This window comes from Mustela putorius, unplaced genomic scaffold, assembly GCF_011764305.1.
Source record: "Mustela putorius furo isolate JIRA1106 unplaced genomic scaffold, ASM1176430v1.1 tig00000596_pilon_pilon_pilon, whole genome shotgun sequence".
Classification (NCBI taxonomy): Eukaryota; Metazoa; Chordata; class Mammalia; order Carnivora; family Mustelidae; genus Mustela; species Mustela putorius.
This window is the reverse complement of record NW_025421428.1, coordinates 13,942,426-13,955,901: the sequence shown is the minus strand read 5'-3', so window position 1 is coordinate 13,955,901 and position 13,476 is coordinate 13,942,426. Positions and strand designations below refer to the sequence as shown.

Genomic DNA, 13,476 nt, shown 5'->3' with positions numbered 1-13,476 from the left:
ACCCTCTTAGCGCGTACGGTTCCGTGGCATTTAGCACCTTCTCCGTGCCATGTGCCCATGATATGTCTGGTTCCAGAACATTCTCACACCCGGAAGGAAACCGCGTCCCTCATAAGCACTGACGCCACTCCCCTGTGCCTCCTCCGGGGTCGGGCACTCAGCTTTGTGGATGGGCCCGATGGCGTCATTTTGTGTAACCGTCATCGCCCGCCGCACGGCCTCTCGCGACCTGCTTTCTTCCCGCGGTGACGTGCTTTCCGGATTCTTCCGGGCTGTGGCGCGGGATAGAGACCCGCTGTGTGGGTTTCCACCCGTCGGGTGGATGCTGGGCCGCTTGCACCCTTTGGCGATGGGGAATCACGCTGTGGTGAACCTTCGCGTCTGTTTGCAAACCTGAGCTCAGGCCTTTGGGCTGCCTTCTGACATTTGGATAATTTTCTACCCACACAAGCCCGCAGAGCCCAGTGTTCTGGACGCGCCCGGGCGCCGGAGGCTGGGTCCCATCCTGGTGTCCACGGCACGGATGACGGCTGCACGGAGGTGGGGACACTCGCCACGCCTGGGTGACTGTCTCCTAGAGGGCGGCTCAGAGCCGGGCAGTGGCTGCTGTGACTGGCCGCGGGGGCGCCCCAGCCTGCTGCCTCCTGCTTGCGGTTGTTGCCCCAAAACTCTGCTGTTGGGGTGCTGGGGGTCCTCAGGCGTGGTCTTTTCCTCCAGTCTGAGAGACCCCAGCCCCATTTGAGGTGGGTGGGGCTGCGGGCAGGCTGCAGGGTAGGGGGGGGTGGGGGCAGGGGTGGGAGCGACGGGACCCCCCCCCAGCAGAGGGAATGTCATTCAGTTTGAAGTGAACGTTCAGGACGTCAGACGCACCCGATCCAAATCTGAGCCCAGGAAAGCGTCTGGAGCTGAAGAGAAACATCCCCCGTCTTGTCCCGCTCCTGGGTCTTCTGGGCGCCGGGGGACAGGGAGTGAGCCTCGGCCCAGATGCTCTTGTGGGTGAAGCCAGAGGCAAAGCCGCCTTGGCAGGAGGTCACCCTTGCTGCCTGACGGGGTCTCGTGGGAGCGGGGGATCCGCTGCTCCCTGTGTTTCTGGGGAGGGAGCGCGATTCCCCTCGAGCCTCACGGGACCGTCCCCAAGTCAAGGTCCCGTCCTTCCCTGAAGCCCCGGCGGCTCCTCGAGGCGTCCTGTGTCTGCGACGCCAGCCGCGGCTCTCCCAGCTTCCAGCTCCTGCCCACGTCCCTTTCCCATCGGGTGCCCCCGGGTTCATACAGGGGACTGGACTGTGTGTGAGTGGTTTGGGCGGAAAGTGGCTGTTTTCGTGTGCTTTTTAGCTCATTCTGCCAGCAAGATGGTTTTAATCGTCCCACCTGGTGACTGGCCACGTGTCGTCGGAAGAGCCCATGTCACTCTTCCTTCCCTGATGACGATGGGGTCGGCCTCGTGGGCTGCCAGTGTCCCTGGGAGACTTGAGATTCCTTCTGGGAGGGGCTCGGACGAGGCCACCCGTGGGCCGTTGGGTGTCACGGTTGTGTCTGGCCATTCCCAGCGTGTCCCGGCCGCACGGGGCGGCTCCGTCCAGCGGGTGGCTGCCCGGTCAGGTGTCGGCTCGGGTGATGGCGGCCGTGTCAAGCGCAGAGCCCCGGCCTGGCTGTCCCCTCACTCCCTCCGCCTCGGCTGTTTGCTCTCCCCACGTCTGCCGCGGCCCCTGCTTGGGCCTCCAGGCGTAGGCAGAGCCAGCCGTGTCCGCTGGTGCGCGTGGCTGTGGCTGGCGTGGTCGCTGCATCACTTTCCTCGCACGCCCGCTTCCGCACCCTGACAGCTCGTACACCCGTGTGCCAGCGGCTGAATCTGAACGCCGACCTCATGCCCGCCGGCACAGTGGGTGCCCACAGTGTTCCAGACCCTCCCCCGGGGGCTCCTGTGAAGGTTCTAGAAGGGATGGCCCTCCTTGTGCTGGAGGTGGGGTGTGGCCATCCTGCCTGGGAAGTGTTGGGGGAGAGGGCGAGCGCAGGGGGAAGGGAGGGACCTTCTGGTTTAAAGATCTGAGAGCCGGTGGCTGCTGGGCTGGTGACGGGGCTGTTGCTAGGGGGCAGGGGGGGCTGCTAGACGGAGTGAAGGGGCCTGTGTTGTGTGGGCCCGGCCCGGAGTGAGGGGCTCTCATGTCGGTGTGGCTCTGCTTGGCTGGTCCTTTCCGACCCTGGCCTGGCAGGTGTGTGGACACAGACCTTGCATCCAAGCAGGAGGGGTCCCCAGGGCAGGGGACAGGTGGCACCAGCACCGCGGGGGCCTTCTCCATTCATCTGACAGTAGGACCCCTGCTCCTCCCGCTTCTGGCACGCGCCTCCTGGGAAGGGACGTCCTGTGGCTCCATTCAGGCTCTCGCCCCTACTTGAAACCGTGACCTACTCCTGGGAGGAGGGGAGAACCACACACTGACCTGGGGGGCACCATGGCCGTGTCCTGTCCACGCTAACCACCAAGACAGAGCTCCCGAGTGGGGGCCCAAGGCTCTGAACCTTTCCCGTTGTCCAGGGCCTACACTGTCCTTCCTCGGGACACCTGAGTGTCCCCTGCAGGTGAGCCGCAGCCGCTGTCTGTGAACGGGGCCTGGCAGGGGGAGCGCCCGGCACAGGTGTCCAGCTGACGTCCAGCGAGTCCGTCTGTCTGCACACAGATGCCGAGGGGGGGGGCTCTCATCCCTCCCCGCCGCTGAGCCCCCCTCCTGAGGAACGCTCGCCTGCGCTCGTCTCTGCCCCCGGAGCTGGAAAGACCCGTATTGGTTGAAAATGCGTTAACGGGGCAGCGGGGAGCTGAGTCGTGCTGGAGTGGGTCAGAGGGAGCAGGGGGCTGCCCGGCAGGAGGGCCTCCAACGGCCGGCTGGAACCTCCACAGCCGGGCAGGGCCTTTAAAAAGACCGAGTGTGGCTGCCTGTCCCTGCTCTGCCCCCACGTGTCGGGGGTCAGGTGGGCGCGCCTGCACCTGCGCACAGAGGACTCTCACCTGGCTGCTCGCACGGCCTCCGTGTCCCCCCCCCGACTCCCGCGGGCTCCCCTTCCCGCCCTCCAGCCCCTGTCGGTGCAGCCTGTCCGCTCTCCACCCACCCGTCTGTCCCCCTGTCTGTCCGTCGGTCCGTCATCTCCACGCTCACCTCCTGTTCTCGCCCGCCCGCCCGCCTGTCTCTGCTTCCCTTTCCCTTCGGTCCCCCCGTCCCTGCGCCCGTCATCTTCCTGCTTGTGTTTCCATCTGTCCGTGTGTCTGTCCTGCCCCTACCTGCCGCCCACCTGTCTGTCCACACATCTGTCCACCTGTCCGTCCGTCCGCTTCTCCGTCTTTCCGTCCACCCTCCTGTCCTTCATCCGTGCCCCCTCGGCCTGTTTCACACCGGTGTGGGGTGGTCGGTCTCCGTGTGGCGCGGAGAAGCTCACGGCCTCTGGCCCGGTCAAGGTCTGGCAGTGGGAACGGGAGGCCCCGTCTGCTCCCCGGTGCAGCCCAGGCACCCAGCTGGGTTCCACGCTGGGGAGGGGCGGACGGAGGCGTGACCCCGCCGACCTGCGTGGTGGTGGGACGCCGGGTCAGTTTCTTTCCAAAGAGCGTCTGTGGCCTCTTTGGAGAAGGAGGGTCACAGCTGCAGCTCCCTCCCCGGCTGCTGAGAAGCCTCAGAGAAGCTCCGTGAAGTTCTCAGCACAGGCCCCGACGCACAGTAGGGGAGGGGGCGTCTCTCCGTGCCCCGGTTTCCTCTCCTGCCAGCGGGGTCTGCCGGAGCCCACCTGGAGGGCTGAGTGAGCTGAAGTGCGTGCGTTTCCTGCTTCCCGATTGATGGAGGACGTGTGGGCTCTGCCTGTGGGCGAGCTCCGTGGTGCCCACGCCTCAGGGAGCCCCGGGGTCACCGCTCTGTTGGAGGTGTTCGGGGAAGATGTCAGGGGACAGCGGGCATCCAAGCGCAAGCATCTGCTCCAATCTGTGGCTCACGAGCATCTCCCCAGCCCCCCCGGGCCTTCCTGGGGCCGCTCAGGTGCTGGAATTCAGAATCATGACAGGGAGCTGTCACCGGTGCCCACACTGGCCTGTCCTCGCTGGCAGATGTCCCTGGGGCCCAGATGGGGGAATCGCTGCCTGACAAAAGCCCCGGGAGCATGAGCGGCCTCCTGGGCGGGGACCTGCCTGCGCCAGGCGGTGAGACGGGAGACAAGGGGGAGCTGGACCTGCCGTGTTCGCCGTGACCCTTGCAGACTCACGAGGGCCCTGGGCTGGACTTCAGACCCTTTGCTCAGCCCTTCGTCCCTTCTCTTACGTGTGGGGAAGCTGAGGCCCAGAGGGCTTCTGCCTGTAGGTGGGGAGATGGACACAGGACCCGGGTCACAGATGGCTGAGTGCGTTGTAGCAGGACCGGGGCAGGGCGGGGTGAGTGGGGAACGCGACCCGAGCCCCAGCGGCACAGGGTGAGGGGCCGGCCGGCGGCGCTCGAGTCTGGGCTGCTGGTACGACCTTCAGCAGGTGCCTCAGCCCCGCGCCTGCCTCCCAGCCTCTGAAGGGAGGCCCCCGGTTTCTGATGGTCAGAGCCCTCAGTGAGGGCCCAGGACCGGAGCAGCCCTGCGAGGTGGTTCTCCGGAGGGGCCTGAGGATGCCTTCGAAGGTGAGCCCGGGGCGAGCGGGTGTGGGCTGACCGTGGCTTTAGGAACATACACCCCAGACCTGTGAATGGGGCTCCCAGGGCCTTAATGTAAGACGACACAGGGAGGAGCGACCCAGGCAGGGGGAGCAGTGGGGCCACGGAAGTGAGCTGGAGGCACGCGGCCACAGCCCAGGGACACTGCTGGGGTCCCAGGAGCCGGGACGGGCAGGAGCTCACCTCCCTAGAGCCTTGCGTGGCCCTGCCCGTACTTTGGTTAGGACTTCTGGCCTCTTGCACTGAGAGCGTGAATTTCTGCCAGTTTAAGCCACTTGGTTCGTGGTACTTGGTCATCGGCGGCCCCAGGACCTTAGCATGGGCTGTGTGGCTGGGCAGCGGGCTTCGGGACAGGGCCCAGATGGGGGGGGTCCCCTCCAGCATGCCTGGTGTGTGGGGCTGTGATGCCGCCCTTCCCAGACGCCGGTCAGCGTCCCCACGAGCCCAAGACCTGTCTTCCTGCAGCTGCTGCCATGGAGACCCGCCGGCAGTGGGGGTCTTGGGGTTCAGAGACCCCCGCCGGTCAGCAGGGATGGGAGGGAGGCCCTGCAGGGACTGTGGCTCCTCCTCCATGGGTGCCCTGTCCCCAGAGCATTCGTTGTCGGGGGCAGTGAGCGCGTCCACCCATCCTGGGTCCAGAGACCTGGCGACTCCTGCCCCACCCTCGGGGGAGTGACAATGGCTATGCGTGGAGACGAAGCAGTAACTGCCTCCTCAGCAGACGTCACCAGAGAAGTGGATCAGGGCAGCCGTGCGACAGTGTCAGCTCGTTTCAGAGACAGAGCAGGAAGGACGTGCGGCAGGACGCACCCGTGTGCAGAAGGGCGGTGAGGTCATTCTGCTTGCACACGGAGCTGCGTGGTGTCCTGGTGCAGTGGTGACGTTGCGGGTGCGGCCTGGGGCGGGGACTGTCGTTAACAGGCTGCGGCCCGAGGTCAGCTGTGCCGTCTGCAGCCTGGAGCTCGGCTCCCAGCGGTGGGGATGGCTCCGTGCCAGGCAGATGAGTCAGAAACAGGGCAAGAGTCACCGTGGCGCTTTTGCAAAAGGTTTCCTGGTGCTTTGGGCATGTCCGGGGACGTGCAGGGCCAGTGCACCAGAAGCCCGAGGCGGTGCCTCTCACCACGGGCAGAGGGCTTCTAGTAGCCAAGCGACCGTTTCTGCCACACGTCACTCCACGTCCCCACGCTGCCCTTCTCACTGTGGCTGTCACCTGTCCTCTTCCTCCTTGGGACTGGTCCGGATGGACCGGGTTCTGTGGCGGTGATGGACAGCCCGTGTCCTGGCGCCTCCCAGCAGCGAGCGTGTGTGACCTGCTCCTGCTGTTCCAGACCCGCTGCTTCCGGAGCCAGGCTGGCGGGCGGCCTCCTGTGGGCACGAGCGGCCGCCGTGGCAGGTGGTGCACACGGCGGTGCGTGGGCTGGTCCTGTAGACTCTACTGCTCCGTGAAGCCGGGATGCTCAGTGTCCAGCAGGACTGGGGAAGGTCCAGCAGGAGTGGGGACTGTTGTCGCCCTTTCACAGAGGAGGAGACTGAGGCCCCGAAGCTGAGGGGCTCGCTGGAGCTCCTGGGGCCGGAGGACGGAGCCAGTACTTGCTGCAGTGTGAGCCCTCGGGCCTCAAGACAGAGCGGACGGAGCCCCGTGCGGTGCCCTTGTGCAAACCAGGGTCAGAGTTGTAAAGTCACAACGCAGGGGACACTCGAATACCTCCGCTGGGTTCTCGGCGCCCCTCCTGAAGGTGCTTTCCCATACCTGATTCAGGCCGTTTGTGGATGACGGCTTGCGACTGTGACATCCGTCCGCCCCCTGCCCTCCTGGCCGCTCTTCCGTCCACCCCCCATCTCCTTCATGTGTCCGTTGACCCACAGATCAACCGCTGTCCCGTGCACCTCCTCCCGGACAGCCATCCGTCCTCCACCCCTTTGTCCGTCTGTCCCTCCGTCTGTCCCTGCCTTCAGTGCCAGGCTCCGCGCTGGGCGGACGTGGACCCAGGCTGAGAGCCTGGTCGGGTCTTCTTCCTCCATGAGGTGGGAGTGAGCGGAATCTTGACGGAGGCTGGGTCTTGGGGACGTGGGGCAGGGGGACGGGGGCACGGGACGGGGGCAGGCGCAGGGGCAAGGCCGCCCCCACCCTCTGTGTTCCTGTCTCATCTGGGGGGCGGCCCCTCCCTCTCCTGCTCGGGCCCCCCTCGTGGTCGTCTGTCGTGGGCCGTGGCGGACGCGCACGGGGTTTGCGGCTCTATCTCGAGGGGCTCGTGGCCCTGAACGAGGGTGCTAGGCTACGAGGAGCGGACTCGGTTCCGCTGGATTCTGAGCTGCCCCCCCGGCCCCCGGCCTGCCCCCCCCACCCCCAGGAAGTCCCTCTGCTGCGCTTGTCCCTCTGCAGGAGTTCACCACGTGTGACGTCAGCCTTAGGGCTCCAAAGTGCCGAGGTCACCGTCACCCTTGTCGGGAGGAGGGGTTGGATGTCGGTTCCTAGGCCGGAGAGGAGGTGGCCTGGGAGAGAGGCCGGGAGGTGAAGCGACCACTCCTGGGGCACGAGGCTGCGGGAGGGGACTGTGACAGGGGCTGGGGGCCCTGGTGTGGCCTCAGGGGACGGCTTACCTGTGGGGACGACCCAGGAGCTAGGGAACATCCGTGCGGGCATCCAGTGGACACTGCTGGACTGGCCAGGCTCCGTCTGGGGCCCCTTCCCCCCATGGCTCCCTTTCCAGAGGGGAGACAGGTCCTTTGGGAAGGCAGCCGCTGAGTGAACGTCCCAGCGCTTTTCAGGATGTGCTCCGACCCGAGACGGCCCCAGTGGGCTGGTGGGAGGACGGTGGGGAGCGCCAGCCTTCTCAGAAGCCCCGGCGTGGGCTCGGCACGTGGGCGGCCTCCCGCACCGCGCACTCGGCCGCTGCCCTCGGGGGTGGAGGGTGGTCGCCTGGAGTTCCACGGTCCCTGCCAGGGTGCCCTCCTGTGTCCTGTCCTGTGGTGCGTGGAGCTAGCAGCCCCCCCGGGCCCATGCGAACCATGGGGTGTCCTGGGAGCCCACATCCCTGTTCCAGGAACCCCCGTCCCTGTTCCAGGAACCCCCACGACGTGCAGAGGCAGGAGAGTCCCAGCGCGAAAGCTTCCTGCTGTCCCCAGCCCGGTTCCGTCAGGGGCCAGCAAAGCCGGGTGCGCTCAAGCTGGGTGCCCGACCGGGGCGTGCAGACCTGCTCACCGCCCTCTCCTGTCTCCACAGGCCCTTCCCCTCGGAGGAGACGGCGGAGAACGACGATGACGTGTACCGCAGCCTGGAGGAGCTGGCGGAGTAAGGAACCCGCGGGACGGAGTGGGGACGGGGACGGGGGCGGGGACGGGGGCGGGGACGGGGGCGTCGCGGTCCCCTCCGGGCAGAGCCGTCCTGCTGTCCTGCCGGGGGCCTTCCACGCGGCTGGTGGTGGCACGGATGCCCCCGGCTCCATGAGCGGACGCGTGCTTCTTCACTTCACGCCTCCCTCCGTGTTCTGGAAGGTTCCCCAGCGTCTGCTGGGGGTGGGGAGAGCTCGTATTTCCAGAAGCAGAGACCTCTGGAGCTCAGGCTACAAGCAGAGGCAGTTTGTGGGTTCAGGGGTGTCTCTTGGCCCAGCAGGGGTGGGCGAGGAGCTGAGACCCGGCCGCCTGAGGCCATGGGGGCATCCCCCGGCTCCAGGACCCCACACTCATGTCGCCGTGTGCCGTGCTCCGCAGCTCACGCCCAGCCACCCTCCCGGCTGTTCTGCCTCACGGTCCCGGAGCCCCCAGGAACCGAGGAGAAGCCTGGGGCCGTGGCTCTTGAAGAGGTCGTCTGGCTCTGCGGGGTCCACTGTGGCCGGGGGTGGAGTCCTGCGGCTCAGAGAAAGGCCCCAGGCAGCTTCCGGGAGGAGGGGCCGTGGTGGAGGAGGCGGGGACACCCCCATTTTCTGCGGGCGAGAAGGCTCGTGAAGTGATGGGCCTGTCCGGGTGTGGAGCGGTGCCCGGGGGCTCCTGACCCGGCTGGCTCCTGCCCTTCCCAGCTTCCTGCCAACCAGACCCGCCGTTCCCGTTTGATAGCAGACGTGGCCTTCCGGAGGACTTACCGTGCTTGTCCCCCTCATCCTGCAGCACAGCCTGGAGCGAGACCCAGGAAGAGCTGGCGTCCAGCTCGTCAGCCCGGAGTGTTCTCTGTGCTTAATGCCTGCCCTCCGGCCGGGGCTGCCTCCAGGGTGTTGGGCAGGATCCCGTCTATGTCAACGGTCTGAGTTTTCCAAAACCCAACATGTCAGCACCGAGCTGGTGGCCCAATCTCGGGGGAGTCTGTGAATCAGGCACCTTGCCATCCGGTGGAAGCGGCTGCCTCTGGTCCACCTTCCTGACACCGGGCTGGCCCCAGGGCCCTGAGATGACCTCGCTGTGACGTGTGGGGCTCCTCAGGGCACCCGTGCAGGTGCGACGTCCGGAAAGTGCCCTGAGGGAGACACGTGGGGGCCGGGGTCCTCTTGAGTTGTGTCCGAGTTCTGAAGCACCCCTGCCTGTTTGCCGCAACCAGCCCCAGGAATCACAGAGGGACATGGCTGTCGAGAAAGGGGCCCCTTGGGGAGCGGGCCTGAATGAGAGGCTGCTCCCCCCATCTTGTAAAAGGTGGGGAAACGGAGCTCGGAGGCCCATTGGAAGGACAGGGTCACGCTGGCCTTGGGCAGCCCAGACCAGGTGCAAAATCCGTCCTCCAACTGGCCAGGGAGTCTCCCCTCCACGGCCATGTGGGGACCCCTGCCCCACTCTGGCGGTGTCGTGTTCCTGGGCCCCGAGTCCCGGGGTGGCCCTGGGGTGCCTGTTAGCCACGGGACCGACCCCCGGAAGCAGACCCCCGGAGACGCGGGACTGACTCCGCTCCCACGGAGAGTCCAGGCAGGGGGCGCGAGCTAGTAGCGTTTTCTGTGACCTGAAGAGTGCGTCTCCTTCGCCAAGGAGTTCCCGTGACTGTGGTTCTTGCCGACGCAAATCCTAAATAACGGGGAAGGAGGATGAATTTGAGTCTTTAACTCACGGTTTGGCCCCGGGGGTTCCGGTTTCATAAATTTTCATGCTTTTCTCCCCTTTGTCCTTTCACTGAAAAGCACGATTTCCTCGTCTGTCCCCGTGGGCTCGGGATTGGGATGTATCCGTTACGGCAGTTTACAAGATGCACGCAGACCTGCCATTTCTTTGCCGACCCCGCGGGCAGAGGAGGAGGTTGCGGGTCTCTGAGGCTGGACTGGGGCCCCGGCTCGGATCCGACGCCCGGCGTTGGCGGGGAGCGCGCGGGGCCCCCCAGGCGTGGCCGGCTGCTTCTTTGCCTTGAGTGCGCGGCCAGGGGTCCGAAGCGATGGTCACCTTGTGCTCCCGAGGGCCCTGCCGGTTGCCCAGACCTCAGACACGCAGCCATTTGAGGGGGTTGGACATTGTCCCCGCCCCCCAGCGCAGGGAAGCTGGTGTGGTTCTGGGGCTCTGGCGAGGGACCGCCACGTGTGGGTGGCACCCTGGACGCTTTCCCTGAGTCGATCACATATCTGTACAGTGACCAGCGGGACACGAAGCCTTTCCTGTGTGTCAGCTCAGGGTCAGGAGCTGGAAACAGGAGCTGGAAACAGACCCACTCCCTGTGCCCTAGGACCCCAGGAGGTTGGGGTCATGTGGGTCTCCCCTGGGGCCCTTTTGGAATACCCCTTAGAGGAGTCATTCTTACTGGGGTTGTCTAGAGCCTTCGCTGTCCCCAGTGTCCCCCAGTGTCCGCAGCCTATGGGACACCACTGCACAGTGGAAACCCCCTTCTGAGAAGGGCCCCTCAGAGCAGGTATGTCGGCCGCGCAGGGCGCTCGGTCCATCCTGCTGCTGCCACGTCTTATGTCTGAAGCAGCAAAACGCCCGTCCCGTCGGACGTGACCTGGGCTCTGTCACCTCCTCCTTACGTGGTCTTCGACAAGTTACCCACCTCTGTGCCTCCGTTTCCCTACATGTCCCCCGTAGGCATCAGGTTCGGCTTCAGGAAGACCGCCAGGGACACCGTGGGGCCTCGGCGCCCAGTGGGCGCACACGGGGCCTCAGCAGGTGAAGGTGGTGTTTCTTGTTCACCCGTTTCACCGAAAGTGTGGCTTTTCCCCTCAGTTCCCAAACGGCCGTGGCAGCGCCTTTCGGGAGAGCAAGGAACACGAGCCATGGGTGCACTTGTAGGGTTTCTAGTCGAAACAGAAATAGGTGAAATTAAATGTAAGAACGTATTTTTATTTCCCTGTCTATCCAGAATCGGTAGGAACTCCGTGTGGAAGCCCGCGTTTCCGATCACTGGTGCGGTAACGTGCCTTCTCCCCCGTGGCACAGAGCCCAGTGTGGTGCGTCCCTGATGCCAACCGCACGGCCCCATCCACTGGGCCACGCCTGTGAGCTCACAGCCACTTGTGACTGGTGGCCCCCGTGTGGGCGGCACAGGTCTGGGATCCAGAACATGGTTCCAGGAGTGCGTGTGGGGCCCTCCCCACGTTTGAGTGGGCGATGCTGGACTAACGTTTTGTTCTCCAGTGCTCTAAGCTCACTTTGGAGATCACTGAATAATGCATAATCAAATAATAGAGCAGCTGGTTGAAAAAATTAACACGAAATATTGCTGCTTAAATGGTCCATTTCAAGCTCCCGGGGCGCCGTCTCTGACCGTGGAGCGGGAGGAGAAGACGCAGCTCTCTCTTCCCAGCCCCCTCTGCTGCTGGCTTCTGCTGCCACGGGGGTGGGGGGGGGGTTGTGGTCTTGGGGTCTTCTCCCGGCATCTAACATGGCCGCTTGGGGATTTGGAAGCTACACCCCTTCTGTGTTCGGAGCTAGGGAGGGATGGAAGGGTTTCTTGCCCCACAGTAGGCCAGGGGGCTTGGGTGGGTCATAGTCACCCCAGCTCTGCTCAGCAACCCTGCTTGGGGATGCTGGGGGGCGGGGGGCAGGGACGGGGTGCCAAAGCCCACGGTGCCGGATGTCAGGCTGTGAGGGGTGGAACCGTGTGGAGGGTGCCTGGTCCCTCAGCTGCGCGGGGAGGCAGCGGTGCCCCGACTCGTGGGGGCTCGTGTCTAGGAGGGTCATCGGGAGCTCCCTGCGGCAGGAGCTCAGAGAGATCACGGGCACGTCGCCTTGGGCTGCTTCCCTGCAGTACGGGCCCCGGAGCTGGGGCTTGTGACCCGGGCTCTGGTTTTGCTCGGTAACATTCCCATCCTCTCAAGGGCCCTCAGTCCCCCGGTGACACAACGCCACTCACTCGGGCCGTGCTGGCGAGCGTCTGCTTACTGGACCCAGAGTAGCAGCAAAGGCGACGTTCTGTCTTGCTCGGGGCGTGTCACGTCCTCCGTAGGGCCTCAGTTTCCCCACGTCTGAAGGGAACGCGGCCGCTGACGGAGTGTGGGTCCCTTCGAGCGTGAAGGCTCCACGGCGTTAGGATCGGGGAGCCCGCGGCTCAGCCCTCCCGTCACTTCCCTGGGAGTCGGAGTGATTTTCGGGCTTAAACAAATGTGATTGTGGCACGGCGGGAGATATAATTTGTCTCTAAATGTATAGCTGCGCGCTTTGCTGAATCGTAAAATGACTTCGCAGCTTTCAACGTGTCATGTTAGCAGCGTCGGGATAATTTTTTAAGATGCGTGATGTGTAGGAGCGCCCCGCGCCGATGCTCCTTCAAGGGCACGAGGCCGTCGCCGCGCAGCAGGGGTCTTCCTGGTCTCCGCGAGGGAGGCGGCGTGCGCGGGGGCGGGGACCGGCCTGCTGCCCGTTCCCCCTACCTGCAGGGAGGGGACCCTCATCCGAGGGCAGCCCGCCCCGCCCCCACCACCGTCCCCACCGCCGACCTTGACCGTCTGCCTCTCCCCACTGCACCGAAAGCGTGTTTGAAAACTGTCCCGAGTTCACAGGCGTTCGAGCTGCTGGTGTAAAAGTTCAGCGTCTCACAGACACCTGCACGCGTGGGAGCATCCGTGTTGGGTCGGAAGGTGCCGGTTTGGGGACATCGGCTGTTCGCCCCAAAGGATGGCTCTTCCACAGGGACAAGTTTGGAATCAGACGATGCAGGAACAGCTGAAAACAGAGCAGCCCGCGGCCTGTGGGGTGGGCCGCCCCTCCCGGCCTGTGGGGAGGACCCCAGCGGCCCCACAGCCTGACGGAGGTTGAAGGAAACACCGCCCGCCCTAGGGCAGAGGCACTGGTGGACGCTGCCCTGGGCCAGCCTGGGAGGCCGCCGTCCCCAGGCCCATGGCGGGAGGAGGCTGGTGGAGGGGGCAGGGGGGTTGGGGAGTCCTGGACGCTGCGCAGGTGTCCCCTTTCTCTGTGGTGTCCCTGCTCGAGGGCCTCCCAGAACTCAGGGCCCCGGCTCTGGGCTGCTTAGGCGGTGACCCCCGCCACAGCCCTCTTTCGGCAAGGCCACCTTCCGTGCGGCTGGGCTGCCTCTCGTCTGGCTGTTCAGGTGTCCGTTCGTATGACCAACAGGGGGTGCCGACAGCCAGCCAGACATATGTGGTCCCCGGCCAGGTGTCCTTGGCAGCCCGGGGGCCCCAAGCCCTGCGGACAGTCTCTCCATCCTCGTGTGAGCTCTGGGAGGCGCCCCCGGCCGTGGGGCCTGGCTGAGTGGAAGGCGTGACGCCAGCATCCGCGGAGCCCACGCAGGGTCTGTTCCCACATGGAGCCCTGCAGATGCGTCCCGGACCTCCCCTGTGGACCCGGGACTGGCTCCGAGAGGCGAGGCACCCGCACTCTGCTGCGAAAGGACAGAACTTCGGTTTGAACGGGTCTGTGTGATGCGCCCCGCGGACCTGCTCTCCTCATCCCA

At 65.4% G+C, this 13,476-nt stretch overlaps 1 protein-coding gene across 8 annotated transcripts in view; it reads left to right on the top strand.

Moving 5' to 3' along the window:
- Window positions 1-13,476, top strand: part of VAV2 (vav guanine nucleotide exchange factor 2) — a 147,697-nt gene that overhangs the window by 83,897 nt on the left and 50,324 nt on the right. For all 8 annotated transcript variants that reach the window (XM_045082862.1, XM_045082863.1, XM_045082868.1 and 5 more), the window contains one exon: window positions 7,891-7,959. In XM_045082862.1, the coding sequence (XP_044938797.1) occupies window positions 7,891-7,959 (69 nt within the window). The remainder of the gene's footprint in view (window positions 1-7,890; window positions 7,960-13,476) is intronic.